At 48.5% G+C, this 18,990-nt stretch overlaps 1 protein-coding gene and 1 non-coding gene across 2 annotated transcripts in view; both read left to right on the forward strand.

Moving 5' to 3' along the window:
* The first annotated feature begins 250 nt into the window (after window positions 1–250).
* The window catches only part of LOC149325293 (sodium-coupled monocarboxylate transporter 1-like), a 106,144-nt gene continuing 87,404 nt past the window's right edge, over window positions 251–18,990 (forward strand). The window contains exon 1 of the mRNA XM_089564226.1: window positions 251–583. Within this exon, the coding sequence (XP_089420352.1) occupies window positions 251–583 (333 nt within the window). The remainder of the gene's footprint in view (window positions 584–18,990) is intronic.
* On the forward strand, window positions 9,201–9,272 carry TRNAA-CGC (transfer RNA alanine (anticodon CGC)). Its single transcript has one exon. It is a non-coding gene; the product is annotated as a tRNA-Ala (tRNA).

Raw genomic sequence — 18,990 nt, forward strand, 5'->3', positions numbered from 1 at the left:
GGGTATTCTATTTTCCCCCAAACTTTATCCCTGCTCAAATGAAGTACTGCATCCTACTTTGGACAGCAAAAGCAGCTCTTTGTAGCGGCAGGAAGTGCAGTCATGGAAATAAAAAAATTTTTTAGCAAGGCCACCTGCGCATTCAGTCCTAGCAGCAAGTTACTTTATCCAGTGCCTGCATGGCGGGTTACTCCAGTTTAGTTGGCAAGCGTCCACCCCATCCCCTAAGTTCCTGGCTCCCGCAGTAACCATGGCTTCGCACATTGAGTACGCGGTCTTTGGCACATTGATGGCACTTAACTTCGCACTGGGCTTGTACCTCTCGGTTCGGCACAAGAGGAACTCAGCTCAGACGACGGCGGAGGTGTTCCTTGGAAGTCGCACCTTGCGAGCTTTGCCCCTAGCCGCGTCCATCGCGGCCAGTCTGATGTCGGCCACCGCCATAGTCGGTGTGGCTGGACACTTCTACGCCTATGGGTTCAACTTCATATGGCATCGCGTTATTGCCATTCCTGTGGCCCTCGCGGCGTCGCGTATTTTCCTACCTGTCATGTATGGACTCCGTGTGACTTCAGTATTCCAAGTAAGTTAATTGCTCTTACCTGACCTATTGTGTGAAAAAAAAAATGTGCGGTAATTTTTCGGGACCTCGACTACCAGGAAAAACTGGAACGGGCTTATAAGTTCTTCCTTAGGGGCGTGATGCGATAGAGTTAATCGGGTAGTGGCCTTATATCAGGGATTGGTCATTTTCTGCTTGACATTCATAGATCCCTGGGAGAGCAGCGGCGCAGCGGTTAAGCGATGTGCCACTGCTCTAGGGGCGTATGCTAGATGCACCCGAAGAACTACAAGCGAAAGAAACCAAACGTTCAAGCTTCGCACGAAGACGACGCCGTTTACGAGGCAACGACAGCGACGTCGACACAACTATCTGTGCTGTGTTGACGGTTCCCGATGGTTTGTGGTTGCGGTCAGAGAGAAATGAGACGGCGCTAAACTGTGTTCGTTTAAGTGCTTCATTCGCTGCAGTTCTCCGAACCGTAATACGCTGTACATAATGCATACCATCCCACCGGTTCATTAACTTATACGGTCATAAAAGTGACATTGGAGCAGGAATTGTTTTGATACCTCACTCGTATGGCATGTACTTTTTGGGATAAGAGCATCTTTGTAGGACTATCAAAACGGCCGGAGGTTCGTTTGTGAATCGGATTTTAATATTTTCATACTGTTAACTTGAGCCCATGCATGACAATTTTTGAATGAAAGGAATTTTGAACGGGAGAGAGTTTATAAACAAAATTTTTTCAAATATTTTACTCGTAAAATTTCACTATAACTGTCAATATGTCTGCAGGTATTCCTTTGACATGCTTCCATTTTTTTGCTATTAACATTTTTGCCATGGTCAGGAACGTTCACCGTTGGTTTCCTAAGGCAGTCTCAACTGCTCTATGCGAGCGATGGAAAACATCATTAAGAAGATTTTGCTACACATCGGAAAAAAATGACCATTTATGGTCATGACCATTTATGGTCATTTTTTGACCATATCTGACCAAAATGACCAGGTTTTTATACATTACATTAAAATTTTTAAGTATGAACAAACTTTCTCCAACAATGGTGGATGGGTTTTTCGAAATACCGTCTTAACATATTAAGCAAATCAGCGTTCGTAAACAGGGGGTACGTGTTCTCTAAAGGTGGATGTAATGAAATGTGTGCCACATGTTTTGTAATTCTGATGCTACGCATTTCAGTCTGATCGGTGCACCGAGCGTACATAATTTTTTTTAAATACACAGTGTTGCCTGCACCATAGTGTTGAAGTAATGCTGATGCCTTTCGCCTCAAGTTTTTTTCTTTTAACGCGACAGAGCTAACGCCACCGTGTGAAAGAAAATCAAGCGTCGTCGTAGTCGTCGTCGCTATCGGCGTTGGTAACGTTGGGCGTGAGTGAAAACTCCCCGCCAATATCTCCAGAGAAGCAACCTAGGCGAGCTACCAAGGTCCGGTAACTTGTGACGTCACCACAGGTTGACCACTGTTGCAGGTGACCGTTCAATTACTGATTAATCGCGAACGATTGCTCGTAAGGAGAAACCTGGCTCTCGCAAGCCCCAGCGGTGGCAGCACCTGCCATATGACGACCGTGGCACATCGCTGAACCGCTGCACCAATGCGCCAGGAGTGGTATGACGGCTCCCTGCGATTCATGAATGTGAAGTAGAGAGTGACCAGTACCGGATACATGAACATTATCTCAATAACGCAGCCGTGTTTTATCGTAATATGGAGCTTCACCGTTCCCTCCAGTTATTGTTTATTTTTTCACTACATAATAAAATATGGAGGTGCGCTGTGAATGATACCAGGCGCGACGGCCGCGACGGTCGAATTTCGATGGAAGCGAAATTCTAGAGGCCCGTGTACTGTGCGATATCAGTGCACGTTAAAGAAGCCCAGGTGATGAAAATTTCCGAAGCCTTTCATCACGGCTTCCCACAGGGCCTGAGTCGCTTTCGGACGTTAAACCCTAGGAAACCAATCCCAACCCTATGTCTTAAAATAACATAAATGGCTTCGTATGCCAGTGCTTCCTGTCCACTGGCTCCGAACCTTGCCAAGTGGAAATGTTTTTTTTCTCACCCCCTCCATCCTTAAGTAATAGTGAAAGAAATTATCATTATGATTATTATTCTTATAGACTGCTTCGCAGCTTAGTGACGACTTCAGCTTTTGCTGACCATATCACTTTAATGCGGTTTTGCAGGAAGTTTCATTCTTAAGTGCGTTTGTCGACGGCTCGCTTCTGTATGGGGCACATATATTGTCTAGCGCGCAAAAATCTCTGCACTGGATGGATATCTATGCTGCTTCTACCTCCGCTGTATTGATTTAATCTTTCGTCCACGGTGTAAAAATATTGTTGCGGAAAAGAATATATTTACAGATATTTACAAATAGAGAACACCGAGAACACAGTCCGAACTTCGTTGTCGTCTTCTACTCTTCGCACTCGTGCCATCGCTCTTCGTCGTCGTCGTCTACCCGCATCAGGACCCCCGGCTGCTGAAACGCCGTCTCGGCGTTAGGGCGGCGACGTATGAGCGTCGTGGTAAGGTTTAAGGCGACAGACGTGGACGATGTCGGTGGTGGCGCCAGATGACGAGGGCGAGGTTTCAAGGGGAGCAATTTCATAGTTCACGTCGGTAACACGGCGCACGACACGGTAAGGGCCACGGTAGTGCGAAAGGAGCTTCTCGGAGAGACCGACGCTGCGAGAGGGCGTCCAGAGAAGGACGAGTGATCCTGGGGTATATTCGACGGCCTGGTGACGGCGGTCGTAGGCTGACTTCTGGGAAACTTGAGAGGCTTGGAGCCTACTACGTGCTATTTGGCGCGCCAGCGTGGCCTGGGAGATGGCGTCCCAAGCGTAAGCAGTGGTGGGGGCTGAAGAAGGCGGCATGAGTGTGTCCAAAGGCAAGGTGGGATGCCTACCAAACAAAAGGTAGAAAGGAGAATAGCCTGTTCTGTCATGAAGGGAAGAGTTATATGCAAATGTCACATAAGGTAAGGCTGCGTCCCAATCTCGGTGGTCTGGCGATACGTACATGGCTAACATGTCGGTGAGCGTGCGGTTGAACCTTTCCGTAAGCCCATTGGTTTGTGGGTGGTAAGCTGTCGCGAGCTGGTGCTGCGTGTCACACGAACGAAGAATGTCATGAACTACTCTGGATAGAAAATAACGACCGCGGTCGGTGAGCAGTTGACGAGGGGCGCCGTGGTGAAGGATGACGTCTTGCAGAAGAAAATCGGCAACATCGGTAGCGCAGCTGGACGGCAAAGCACGCGTGATGGCGTACCGAGTCGCATAATCAGTTGCGACAGCGATCCACTTATTGCCGGAGAGGTACGTCGGAAAAGGGCCAAGAAGGTCGAGGCCAACACGGTGAAAAGGTTCAGGAGGTATGTCGATGGGTTGCAGAAGACCGGCAGGCAGAGCGGAGGGCCTTTTCCGACGTTGACACAGGTCGCAAGCGGCCACGTAACGCTTGACGGAACGATAGAGACCAGGCCAAAAGAAGCGATGCCGCACCCGAGCGTACGTGCGGGACACGCCAAGGTGACCGGCTGTCGGCAGATCGTGCAGTTCTGCAAAGACAGAAGAGCGTAGACGTTGGGGTATCACGAGCAGGAGCGGAGGGCCATCGGAGCGTAGGTTTCGGCGATACAAAATGCCGTTCTGGAGCACATAAAGGTTCAGAGACGGAGATCGGTTTGCAGAACGGATGCCATCAAAGATAGGTCGTAAAGATGAGTCGTGACGCTGTTCGTTGGCAATATCAGCAAGATCGGAGATAGCTAAGAGGCAGGGCAGGGTCTCAGCGTCCTCTAGGTCAGGTGGTTCCACAGTTTATCGGGATAAACAGTCAGCGTCCTGGTGATGGCGCCCTGACTTGTACACGACGGAGTATGAGTATTCTTGGAGGCGCAATGCCCAGCGACCAAGGCGACCGGTGGGATCTTTTAGTGAAGACAACCAACAGAGAGCGTGGTGATCAGTGACAACAGCGAATGAACGGCCGAACAGGTAGGGTCTGAATTTAGCTACTGCCCAGACAAGGGCAAGACACTCGCGCTCAGTAATGGTGTAATTTTGCTCTGCGGCTGAAAGTAGGCGGCTGGCATAAGCGATGACTCGATCTTGACCCTGTTGACGTTGGGCTAGGACGGCGCCGATGCCATATCCGGAGGCGTCAGTGCGAACCTCTGTGGGAGACGACGGGTCAAAATGTGCTAAGATGGGCGGAGTGGTCAGCAAATGGACGAGAGATGAAAATGAGTTCTCTTGAGCAGGGCCCCAGGTAAAGGGGGTGTCGTTCTTCAGAAGATCGGTGAGGGGACGAGCGATGCCGGCGAAATCTTTGATAAAACGGCGAAAATATGAGCACAAGCCGACAAAGCTGCGCACAACTTTCGACGACCTTGGAAGAGGAAAGTCCTTCACAGCTTGAATTTTGATGGGATCTGGGCGTACACCAGAAGCGTCAACGAGGTGTCCGAGGATAGTGAGTTGGCGACGACCGAACTTGCATTTCGATGAGTTCAGCTGAAGTCCGGCGTTACGAAACACTGTCAGAATATTAGAGAGGCGCTCGAGGTGCGTGGCAAAAGTTGGCGAGAAAACCACAACATCGTCTTGGTAACAGAGGCAGGTGGACCATTTAAAGCCACGAAGAAGGGAGTCCATCATTCGTTCGAAGGTAGCCGGGGCGTTACAGAGGCCGAACGGCATGACTTTAAACTGGTATAAGCCATCAGGCGTCACAAAGGCGGTCTTCTCGCGGTCCTTTTCATCAACGGCAATTTGCCAGTACCCCGATCGAAGATCAATTGAAGAGAAATATTTGGCGCCGTGGAGGCAATCTAAGACATCATCGATCCTTGGGAGTGGATATACGTCTTTTTTTGTGATGCGGTTGAGGTGCCGATAATCAACGCAGAAGCGCCAGCTGCCATCCTTCTCTTTCACCAGGACGACTGGTGAAGCCCAAGGACTTGACGAGGGCTCGATGATGTCTTTTGCGAGCATCTTGTCCACCTCTTGATTTATGACGGTGCGTTCGGCGCAGGACACTCAGTACGGACGTCTGCGGAGAGGAGCGGAATCACCGGTGTTTATCTGATGCGTCACCACAGAGGTCCGAGCCAAAACACGGCTATCAAAGTCGAAGATGTCGCGGAAAGATGATAAGAGGCACCTAATATCGCGAGCTTGCATCGGCGGTAGGTCAGAAGCGATCATGTCGGCGTAGTCGTCCGTTGGGTTCGCTGTTGATGGGGCCGCAGGCAACCGGCATTGCTGAGTGGAAGGTAAGCAGCTGTCCACCACTGATATCACACATTCGGCAGCAGGGCACAGCGTGGCGAGTGAGATGCCTTGCGGGAGCGGTTGGATGGATGAACCGAAGTTCAGGACCGGAAGGCACGCTCGGTTGGCCTACATTGTAAATACAATTTGTGGAAGCGCAATGCTGCCCGTCAGGGCGACGTCAAGTTCCGGAGTGACTACGTAGTGACCATCAGGTACAGGGGGAACAGATGAGAAAGAAATGTAAGTTGCGGCTTGAGGCGGTAGATGGACAAAGTCGACACCACAAAGACGGTGTATAACTGGGGACGGCGACTCAGCAGAAAGAGGAAGGTCAAGCTGAACAACATTAGTGGCGCAGTCAATGCGGGCTGAATGCTCAGACAGGAAGTCGAGGCCAAGAATGACTTCATGAGGGCACTGGTCCAGAACAGAGAACAGAACGGATGTATGGCGGCCGGATATGGTCACACGGGCTGTGTATAGTCCAACAACATGAGCAGTTCCGCCGTCAGCAACGCGGAGAACGGCTTTGGGTGCAGGGGTCAGTACTTTTCGGAGGCGGCGTCGTAGGTCTGAACTCATGACGGATACGTGCGCGCCTGTATCGATCAGAGCTCTCACAGGCACTCCATCGACATGAATAGCGAGCAAATTATGGTGTGCGCGAAGGGCTAATCGAGGATTTTGGGACTGGGGCTGTACTGCAGCATCACCTCCAGACACTGCAGCGTCTAGTTTTCCGCTGGCGAGCGTCCGTAGGGGCCAGGAGAGGAGCGACGGCGTTGGGGCGAACGAGTCTGGCGACGCATGGGGGACGGGGAGCGGCTGGAGCGGGGAATCTGGCCGTCGACTGTAGCACTGTGCTGGGCTGGAGGGGGCGTGTAGTGGCTGGGCTGTTCGTCGTCGCGGTGGGAGCTGAGAGGACGGTATGTGCTGCGACGGGACCAATAATTTCGACAGTGGCGGGAGATGTGGCCAATGCGGTGGCAATGGAAACAAATGGGCCTGTCGTCGGTTGTCCGCCAGTCGTTAGGGTTTCGGCGAAGTGGAGTGAAGTACGAAGGTCGTCCAGGAGCAATCGCAGTGATTTCGGGTGGTGGTGAAGACCGTACAGGGCTGACGGGCTGGAAACCAAGGTTGGTAAGCTCTTGGCGGACGACAGCTTGTACCAGAGAGATGGTAGGTAAGCGGGTGTCGCCGTCATGTAGATGCTGGGGGGCAGGGGACATAGCTTCGAGCTCGCGTCGGATGATGCGGGTCACATTTTCTGGGGGCGCTGGAAATGCCCGGTGTGGCAGGTCTTCACATGAAGAATTCGCAGCCGTGTTGGGGAGGCTTGTGTACGGCTGGCTAATACGCCTGCTTTTGGCTTCCTCGAAGCGTCGACATTCCTTAATAATTCCGTCGACTGTAGTGCAGCTCTTGTATACGAGCAAGTTGAAGGCATCGTCGGCGATTCCCTTCAACACGTGGCCGACTTTGTCAGACTCGGGCATGTTGGCGTCAACTTTGTGACAGAGGGCCAGCACATCTTGAATGTACGACACATAGGACTCCGTAGATGTTTAAGCTCGGGAGGCGAGGTCCTTCTTAGCGGCAAGCGTTCGGCCGAGCGGCCGTCCAAACAATTCGCGGAGTTTCTCTTTGCACACGTCCCAGCTGGTCAGATGGTCTTCGTGTGTCTCATACCAGACCCGGGCGGTGTCTTTTAGATAGAATATTACATTTGCGAGCATAAGGGTCTGATCCCAGCGGTTGTAGGTACTCACTCGCTCGTACATGTTGATCCAGTCGTCGACGTCAGTGTTGTCGGTACCAGAAAATGTCCCAGGGTCACGAGGGGGAGAAAGAACGAGTGATGTCATGGCCGGGGCTGAGGTTTGCTGGGCGGCGTCGTGGGTCATGATGAGTGAAGGCAACTGGCGGCCGCTGCGGAGCTCCGTCGTCGGTAGACGTAGGGGAAATCCGCACCTCCTCCAAATATGTTGCGGAAAAGAATATATTTACAGATATTTACAAATAGAGAACACCGAGAACACAGTCCGAACTTCGTTGTCGTCTTCTACTCTTCGCACTCGTGCCATCGCTCTTCGTCGTCGTCGTCTACCCGCATCAATATATTTAGGTGCTGACACTGCGCACGCAGGAGCGACCAGATCGTGTTCGCTGCTCTTTGCGCTTCTCTCGAACGCTGACAGATGGCGCCATACGATGGGGGCTTGTCTTGTGTGCCGAGCTGCGGCGGCCGTAATGCAGGTCTTGCGCGATCGTTCGGTGTCGCGGCATGTACGTGCACTTTCTTAAGAGCGCCAAGGCACAGAAGAATTGAAACTGCGGTCGACACAGAATAAGTTTGGGCGATTTCGTGTTTTACTTGCTAGGACTGCATAAATCTGTGGAACAGCAGCGAGGACGCTGCCCTGCGAGCCTTCCAAGCTCATTAACGAAACGCGTTCACAGCAAAGTTTTTGTGTTCATCAGCACGAATGCTGAGAGAATAGCCAACTATACGGACTCTTAAGTATAAAAGGTCGGCAGCAACACGAATGCTTCCACCTTTGGGCCAAAGAGCCTACACGTAGAACTTTTCACAGGCTCAAGACGATGATGTTAATGTAGCATATGAAAAGTTTTCCTCGCTGCTAAAATCAAGCTGTGTCAGCATTAACTGCAATACTCGAAGGTCAAAATACTTTACCATCCCGATCTGTCCCTGGATGACTGAATCAATACTGCAAGTTATCAAACATAAAGAACACTGGCACAATAAAGTAAAGCAAAATAGAGACAACGCCTACTATAAAGAGCAATACAGAATTGCCCGCAACCTATACCTCTCAATGGTGCGCAAAAGCAAAAAGCAATACTACAACACACTCGTTCAAAAAGCACAAGGTAATTCTAAAGAGGTATGGGTATCATCAACTCGATAATAAAATCGCCGCCCCAAAACGCCATTTTACCACATGTTAGCAATGATCAAGCATATCTGGCTGAAACGTTTAACAATTTTTTTATTCAAATCGGCCGCCATTTTTCGTCCACACCTAACGTGCCATACGACACTGCGCTTCCAAATGCGGCAGATAACACGTTTGTGTTCAAAGAAATTACCGCGCAAGAAATAGTTGATGTCACTCGCCAGATGAAAGCAAATAAGGAAATGGGTTATGATGAAATATCAGTCAATATATTAAAAGAAAACATTGATGTCTTGTGTGATGTTCTGGAAAGAGTATTCAATCAATCATTCTTAACCGTGGTGTATCCCGAACAGCTCAAAATACCCCCGAAAGTAGAAGATCTGACAACCGTCGCCGTAGCTCAGAGGTAGAGCACCGGACGCGCAATTCGGAGGTCGTGGGTTTGGGTCCCACCGGCGGCATGTGGTTGTTTTTTCTTCTGCTTTTCTGATCAATTAGCTTTAAGCGATAGCATATTCAGTAATATTCTAAATTGATCAACACTGCAAATTAAATAAATTAATTAAAAAAATCCCCTGTGCCCCTTGGTTTCTGTGGCTGTTGGCTTCTGTCATATTTATAACGAGCCCCTCATCCCCTTCCTTTGTTTACTTAATTGCTTAGCGAGGGCCTCGGTTCTGGCAGCCTTGACGCCATAGGAAGCATAAGAGGGTTCTCCCGCAGCTTCCACCCTCTTTGCTCGATGACGTTCTACGTCACACCTGCGGTAACTCAGGACGTTCCACGTCCGCCGCTTATGAACGTGGGTGGCGCTGATGAACACTCTCAAGTTTAGGTTACTTGTAAACATAAATACCCCCGAAAGTAGAAGATCTGACAGCCGTCGCCGTAGCTCAGAGGTGGAGCACCGGACGCGTAATTCGGAGGTCGTGGGTTCGGATCCCACCGGCGGCATGTGGTTGTTTTATGCGAAGCATATTGCTAGAGCTACCACTCACGCCGTCGGCGTAGGACCCCTAGACGTCACACCACGTGACACCGTGACGTCATACCACGTGACACCGTGACGTCACACCACGTGACACCGTGACGTCACACCACGTGACACCGTGACGTCACACCACGTGACATCGGATGAGAGAGGCGGCCTCCACCTCGCGCCGTCGCCGTGGGACCCCTAGCCGTCACGCCGCGTGACACCGTGACGTCGTCGTGACGATGCCGTCGCACAGACGCCGGAATGTCCTCGAGCGGCATTCCCGCGCATTTCGAACGCGCCTTCACACTCGGTGTAGGTGAAACGCTCGCTCCACCGGGCAGGCAGACGCGGCTTCCGTGGCAATCCAGGCGCTCACCCAACGCGCGTCTCGGGGTTAGTCGGCGTTCCGCTGTAGCCATGCCGTTGTCTTCCCCCACGACGAAGGCTTCTAGTGGTTGTATTAAAATGACCAAGTATGCAACAAAGGAAAGCCATGTATTGCCAAGCCTAGCCACCAATATGCTTCGCATCTGACTAGGCTTAACCTTAGCTCAGCCTCAGCCATAATTTTTCTTCTGCTTTTCTAATCAATTAGCTTTAAGCGATAGCATATTCAGTAATATTCTAAATTGATCAACACCACAAATTAAATAAATAAATTTAAAATATCCTCTGTGCCCCTTGGTTTCTGTGGCTGTTGGCCTCTGTCACTAATATACAAAGGGGATGACTAGAACGTCATAGCAAATTACAGACCAATTACGATATTATCTTGCATAAACACGCTCTTCGAAAAGTTAATAGCTAAGAGAATGACAGATTTCATGGAGAAAGAAATTCAGGGGGGGCACTTTGTTGACCTAAAGTGCGGTGAGGCGAAAGCCTTAAGCGCAGTGTTGCTGCATGTGTCACTGATGTGTGGTTAAGATGTTAAGCTTCGCCTCTAAGACGGAACGCGACAGCATCTTGCAACGCTGCCAGGGAGTCCATAGAACGTCATCGCCCGTTCGGTTCTACGCCTTGCTCGTCGGTAAATTGGTTTTTGAGGAAAAAAAATGTACATGTGTCTCATATCCCGGTGGACACCTAAACCTCGCCGTAACGGGAAGGGAGGAAGATGGGAGTGAACGAAGACACCGTATTCACTAGACGCGCCTTTGTTCATTCCAAACCATCGAGCTGGCATGGCGGAGTAGTAGCGTGCTCGTCTCGCACTCGGGAGACCGGGGTTCGATTCCCAAGCTCGGCCAATTTCTACTATAGTCGGATACAACTTAAGTCTGCAGTGAAGCTCCGCCCACATTCAGCCTCCGCGCGCAGAATTCCTACACGACGAAAAAGTAGTCCGCTGCTTAAACATTTATTGTTGCCTAAACAAGAAGCTTATCGTAAAAAAAAATTATGAACTCTAGAATTTTGATACGCGGATTGTTTGATATAGTCAAACATTAAAAAGCTGATTTCGTTTACTGTTGCGACTGGACAGCGAAGTAATACAAGACGCCGCGGACCGCTGCCCAGTGTTAGCAACTGCTGTTTTTTTATGTTGTATCCTACTATAGGTTTTATTTATTTATCTGGTCTGACTAGAAATGTTAATTAGGCTAATTGGTTAAGTAAGCAATTAACTAAACTCAATCCCACTTACTTGGAGCATCACTATACGATCCCTTTAATTGGTTGCATGGTCAGTATCCATAGCACAATTGGCCCCATTTGAAATTCGCGCACTGTGACGTCACGACCGTTTCGACCAATTGAAAAGCGTGACATTTCTGTCGACAACTGCTGCTTACAACGATGAGGCATTAAAGGCTTCCGCCTTAATATACCGTACTTACGCCTAGGCGACATGGTTTCCGTAAGCGTTATTCCACCGCTACAGCAGTACTTTAAGTAGCAGAAATTGTTAACAGTGCGTTAAACGACAATCAGGTTGCCATAGGTGTATTTCTAGACATAAAAAAAGCTTTTCACTCCGTGGATCATAATATTCTTTTACTAAAATTAGAACGCTTTGGTTTTCGTGGGATAGCCATTGATTTGTTCAGAAGTTATCTAACAAATCTTACTGAGTATCTAGAAATAAATGGTTACTAATCTTCATTAGGAAAAGTAACAGTTGGAGTGCCGCAGGGGTCACTCCTCGGCGCTATCTTCTTTTCGTTATTTATAAATGACTACCCCAGTTTCCTACAGAGCGCGCAGCCAGTGTTATACGCCGATGACACAGCTCTTATTATAACGCACAAGTCTTTCAAAGAAGCAGGAACAATCGCAAATAATGAACTGGAGACTACAATGCAGTGGTTTAGAATGAACAAGCTTTTGCTTAACACCAAAAAAAAACTAAATTTGTAGTTTTCGCCTCTAGCAGAAAACAGGGGCCTAAAACATGTGCACTACAGGTCGGAGGAATACCCATTGAAAAGGTGAAAACCTTCAAGTACTTAGGAATAACATTAGATGAATCTCTAAGTTGGGCTGATCGCATAGAAACATTATGTAAAAAATTAACCTTTGCATGCGACACATTTATTTATTTATTTCTGATACCCTCATGGCCCACAGGGCATTATTGAGGGGAGTGGTACATAGATATAAAATGAAACTGTTACAAAAAAGGGGTTAACGCATACATAGGCATGCCTACAAAAATGATACGCATGATTGCAAAAAGAAAACTAGCTGCAAGAAAATACATGATTCAAAAAAGCGAAACAATATAATAATTAGCAATACCAACACCAAAACGAATAAATTCACAAAAACAGTCAAAAATCGTTTCAAGTAAACACAAACATATGAACTAGAACATCACCCTTCGTAGAAACATTGTACGGGTACGAAGGCAGAAGGCTATTAACAAAACAAAGTGCATGAGAGAAAAAAAGGAACAGGGCTAAATACACAATATAGAAAACGAAGTGAACCAACTGAGGCTATGGTAAACCATATTGTGTTGACAACAGTGTCCTAAACTCATCAACGTCCTTTGCAGCTACAATATGTGGTGGTAGGTGGTTCCACTCCGACGATGTTTTTGGAATAAAGGAATTTATGCAGGATGTTGTCCGGCAACGAGGAACGCCAACTTTCCGTGAGTGATCGATGCGGGATGAAACATATGTTGGTGTTGTGATCAATGCATCTTTCAGAGTAGAGTTCATGCTGTAAATTTTAAAAAAACAGACACAGACGGGACACTTTTCTGCGCAGAGCAAGAGGGGTTAACGATAAACTATTTTTTGTTTCTGTGAAACTGGAAGCACGATCATAGTTGCGCATAATAAAACGCGCTGCTCTATTCTGCACAGCTTCTAGGGCGTCGATGAGTGTGTTAGTGAAAGGGACCCATACAGTGTTAGCGTATTCTAATTTTGAGCGCACAAGTGACTTATACAGAAGATCACAAAATGAACAAGGGAGGGGAAAACCTCAGGTTGCTTGAGCCAACGTTTCGACAAGGGGACTTGTCTTCGTCTAAGAAGCTTGACAGGGGTTGGTGCTAAGTAAAAATTGCGCTTAAGGTATCCAAGCATGCGGTTAGCGGAAGCTATGATAGAGCTGACGTGTGCTTTCCAAGTTAGATCTGATGCTAGAATGACGCCAAGATATTTATAAGATTCCACGGGTGTAGCAAGGAAGAAGAAATAGTGTAGGCAGCGGGACTTGAATTTTCGCGACGGGAAAAGCGCATTACTTTGCATTTAGTCGTATTAAGAGTCATTTGCCATTGTGATATTGTGCCATAGTGAACACAATTAAAGCTAGAAAGCATTTCAGCATTGATACATTGCGTGTGGTCTATTTCAGTATATTCTATTGTCATCTTACATACTGCATCCAGTCATGGGGCTACACTTACTCATCGTACCTCGCACCGCTTATTACTCTCCAGAAAAGAGCATTAAGGATAATAGCGTCAGTACCTTGGCACTCATCATCAGATCCACTTTTCAGAGACCTCAACATCATGCGTTTTCGTATAATTAGCGATTACAAATGAGCGCTCTTGGTGAGCATTATTATAAAAGCGGATATACCGTACAATTCTTCCATTCTGAAGCTCCCTTCAAGTCACACTAGACACGCTGACAACTACAACCTCAATTTACCTACAACACACAATGGATACGAACGTAGAAGCATAGCATTTGTCAGCGCTAAAGTTTGGAATATTATCCCGTTCAGCATTAAGTCCATCTCGAACATTGCACCTGCTCTAAAAAAGTACATGCTATCAGAACAATACACCTCCCCTCACTGTTGAATTGATTCTTTTTTGCATTATATTAATTATATGTTTTGTATGTTCCGCCTTCTTCAACTGCCTAGATTTATAACATGTTGGTAATGGATCCAAAAGGATCCAGATGCCTCATTCACAGTGAACTTTGTATATTTTTTCTGTGTAATAGACTCTTACGTACAATCAGACACTGCTTGAGCAGTATAATGCGCCGACGCTCTGAGATGATTCCCGCCGTGTAGAGAACATAATTAACTTCGCCCAACTGGGGCTCTTTAATCTGCAGAGACTCCTCAAGAGCGTTTCTACATTTTGCCTCCGTCTTAAATATTGCCTCCGCATTCAGGAATAAAACCCACGCTCTGGTGCAGCGTTGGACAACGCCTCCACCGCTGAACAAACGAGCACAAGGGCCGAAAGGAAACCAACTGTCCATTTGTAATGTTTTAATGGCTAGTGCAGTGCACTTTTTGATACGCGACGCGAAAACAGTTAGGGGCTAATTCCCCTGCCATTCGTCCTGCCAAGCTCACCATTTACACGGACACCGAAGATGAGACAAACACATGCGCTGAACTAACAACCAAATGGTTTATTTCGAAAGAGGGGTGCAATATAAAGCATAGAAGGGAAAACTGCGGTGTAAACATGACAAGGCATACATTCCGGATATCATCAATGATTACGAAAAGCGATCTCCTGTGGGAATAGAGCCACCGATGGTTGGCTTACACATGAGTTGCCTAATGTGTGAATGTGAAAGGCCTCCGATATCAGGCATGAGGTGTGATCTCTATACTTGGCAATGATAGTGGTTTGGTCTAAAAACGCCTCACATTTGTCGCAATCTGCGAAATGAACTACCATGTTATTTCGGCATGACTTAATTGTTTTCTATGTCTCTCGCGTGTTCGCGTAGCCGATCATTGACGCACCGTCCGGTCTCCCCGATGTAAAATCAGCCGCATGACAGTGGAACCTTGTAGATCACACCACAGCAACAGTTGACAAATTTGTTTCTGTGTTTCCTCTGACATGCCTTCTTTCCATTTTCCTGATTCACTCTCTTGCACAGGCCTCCCAACTTGTTCCTGGCAGAGAAAAGGAGCCTCACGCCGGCTTTGTTCACAATCTTTTTCAGGTTGTGCGATACTTGATGAACATACGGAATACATGTTATGTTCTTGTTGTCCAGTTTGCGCGTCTCCTTCTGAATTCTGCATTATTTTAATATCGACTCTGCTATGCCAGATAAGACCTTCGTCGGGTAGCCTGCAGCGGTAAGCCTAGTAATCTGCGCGTCAAAGCTGGCTTGGGTTTTATGCGCACATGATCTGAACAGAGCGGCTTTCATGCATGTTTTCGCTATCCCGCGCTTAACTATCTTAGAGTGGGCCGACCGGAAGAATAGAGCCATCGGTGGCTCTATTGCCACAGGAGATCGCTTTTCTTAATCATTGATGATATCCGGAATGTATGCCTTGTCATGTTTACACCGCAGTTTTCCCTTTTATGCTTTATATTGCTCCCCTCTTTCGCAATACACTGAAGATGCTGATAAGCTGTGTCGCTGAAGGAAAAGCTGGCATGCACGCGCAAGGGTCAAATACTTACGCGACTCTAAACTGGGATTGGCGGATGTCAGTTAAGAATAATTGCAGTTAGCATGGTAAAGTGACTAATTGACCTCAATAGTGTTGGGCAAGGAAATTCTTCATCGAGCGCCCTAAACTGGGGGAAGTTATGCAGCTGCATATTTGTTGTTACAAGCATGACTTCTGACTTTGATGCCACCATGTTCTGTGACATCAAAATGTACAGCAGGTGGAAGGAGGCCACAAGATCGCTGACCAAACATAATTGCTCCGCTGCCATTACATGTACAGGGAACGCTGGACAATTAGAATGCTAAGTATCCGGACTAGGGCACAAGAGAGCAAACCTTAGCATCATGAATGCCGATGAAGACGTGCTTGCTCTTAAGTGAGGAGGCGCCTTCAAGTTTCGTGGTGAAAGAAAGGCATGGTCATTGGTCAGCAGACATGCATGATGTACTCCGGCTAGCTGCGCGCTGTTTCGTTTGAGGGATCCATGATGGATCGGCGTCTTTTTGTTTTTCACAGGCCGTCCCCGAGGGCAGGGCGGGGGCGGCGGGTGCGGACCACTTGCTTGCCCGCTTGACACACTTGGCTGCAGACTATCGTTTTCTAGGAGGCTCTCTTGAACTTGCATGTTTTGTCAGGTTTAGGGAGGACGAGCAGGACACAGAAGAGGAAAGGCAGGGAGGTTAACCGGAAGAATATTCGGTTTGCTACCCTACATGGGGGGAAATAGGTGAAGGGATACAAATAAATGAAAGAGAAAAGGGAGTAGCAGAAAACTGAAGTCAGGATGAAAAGTCATCGTTCGTTAAAGTCATAGCCTATCATGGAGGCCAGAAGTTCGCAAGAAGCGGAGCACTGCCTTGGAGGCCTTCAAGCCGACGATTGCCGCGGCCAGTGGCCGAAAATCTTCATTTCTCTCAGTGGGCGTGGATCTAGACGCTTCAGCGCACGGCTGAGAGACTACCTTTAAGCGCTGTAGGCAGGGCAGTCACAAAGAATGTGGGATATAGTATCGTTAAACCCACAGATCACACATTTAGGGCTATCAGCCATACCGATTAAGAAAGACTAATGGTTGGTGAAAGCTGCACCATGCCAGAGGCAACACAGCAAAGTTTCTTCACGTCGTGGTAGCCGGATGGAAGCCGGACCTTCAGATCTGTGTCCAAGGATTTCAAGCATGAATTGGAAAATTGGATGGAATTCCACGCGGCAAACGTGATATCCCGTGCAAGTGCGCGAAGCCTGCCCGCTGCGTATGATACCGAAATGGGGGTCGATACAAAATCGCCGTCGTGGTGAGCAGCTCGTGCGACCTCATCCACGCGGTGATTGCCTGCTATGCCGCTGTGCCCCGGTAGCCATTGGTAGCTGATGTCATTTCCTTTATTGATGGTAGAGTGATGTAGTTGTCGAATGTCCGCCACCAGTTGTTCATGGGCTCCACGGCGAAGAGCAGCTTGTAAGCCTTAGAGAGCACCTTTGCAAGCGGTGAAAATATAACACTGCTGAGGGCGCTGCTGATTGATGTATTTCGAAGAAGTGTAGTGAGCTACCCTAACTCTAATTTTTGTAGTCCTTGCGGTGATAACAACGGAGCCCGAAGAACAGATCAGGTTCGCAGAGTCGTCGGTGTAGAAGTGCACCCGGTCTGCATGGTGCTCATGGAAATATTCAAGAGTGATTTGTTTTAGTTCTGTAGGCGATAAGGCAATCTTCTTCCTGATGCCACGTATTCAAAGAAGCACACTTGGATTCTGCAGGCTCCTATGTGGCGAGAATGGTCTAGAGCCGAGTGTAAACTGGGACGACAGAATGGCGCGACGCGCATCAATGATGTCGGTAAACGATGTGCACGGCCTGGTAATAGGAAGACTGGCAAGATGGTGGGAGGGAACCTGGGATATGTGTCGGAAGTGTGCCCTCAGTGGTTCAGCTTTAGGTAGGTAGGAATTGGATGTTTCCTGGCGATGAGGACAGATGCGGCCGTAGAGGCATATTTAGGCAGTCCTAGTCAAGTCCAAAAAGCTTGATCTTGAACTCTTTACAGACTTCGTATGTTTCTTTTTCGAATAGTGCAGGGAGTCTGTAGCGAAAAATTCCCGTGAATAAGCCGTTGTAGAGCTGCATAATTGACTGCACCGACGCTCCCCACGACTTCCCCCCAAGAAAGGCGAGAACGTGAGAAATCGTTGTCAGTCTCTTTTCATGTATTAAATATGGAGGTCCGTGATAGATTTAGGTCCATGATTACTCCCAGAAACCAATGGCTTTTTGCGTGGGTTATATCAGACATCCTGGAAAAATACTGGGCAGAGCATTCACCAAGAGCACCGGTTCCTTAGGTGCATTAAAAGTGCCTAGCTATTGAACTCGGCGTTGTTCGATTTTATATCGTATGCTCGGGGAAGTGCTTCGCGCAGACATGGCCGCTCGGCTCCAATATCCTATCCGCTCTATGGACTGCCTGGCGCCAAAGTGGCGAGCAGGCTCCGACGCAGCTTTAGAAAGGTACACTTGATCTCGACAACTCGGGTAGCCCGATCTGCAGTTGTGTACGAGGCATAATCGTATCTAATCGGGTTCTGGACCCGGTTGGACCCATAAGGTGCGCCACAGCAACAGCCAACCCATCACAGTCACCATGTACATAGGCCGCGACGACCGTCCACGGCGTTGGCCCACGCCACAACGTGCGTTTGCACAACGATCACTGCGGCTGGTCCCAAACTGCGACACAAAGCTAGTTCTAGCAAACTTTGTTCGTGCATCGTGCTTGCCACAACGCGGAAGGCGAGTACCTAACGTCCACAGCTTGTGATGCACTCTGGAACCGTAAAACCCTGACATACACAGGCTACTACACAAGGCTACTGCGCCCCAGCGCCGCCGCGGTCGACGCATGTACTAGAGGGTGACCATGATCTGTGCGGGCTCCCCGTCGTGGCGGACGGTCAGTGGCAACACCTAAATTATACTTACATTCTTCTTTGGTCTCAAGGGACATACTCTTTTGAACGCGAGTGACAAAATGCCAGTTTGCCCTTTCTCTAACAGACATTTGAAACTAGACACCCCGGCCGCCGCGGTTCCTCAGTGGTTATGGTGCTCGGCTGCTGGCCCGAAAGACGCGGGTTCGATACTGGCCGCGGCGGTCGAATTTCGATCGAGGCGAAATTCTAAAGGCTCGAGTACTGTGCCTTGTCAGTGCATGTCAATAACCACAGGTGGTCGAAATTTCCGGAGCCCTTCACTACGGCGTCTCTCATAGCCTGATTCGCTTTGGGACATTAAACCCTATAAAGCAACCAACCAAACTACGCACAGGACGAACTGGCGTTCTA

The sequence above is a fragment of the Amblyomma mixtum genome, chromosome 10 (genome assembly GCF_055824585.1).
Source record: "Amblyomma mixtum isolate Tamu chromosome 10, ASM5582458v1, whole genome shotgun sequence".
NCBI classification, from domain to species: Eukaryota; Metazoa; Arthropoda; class Arachnida; order Ixodida; family Ixodidae; genus Amblyomma; species Amblyomma mixtum.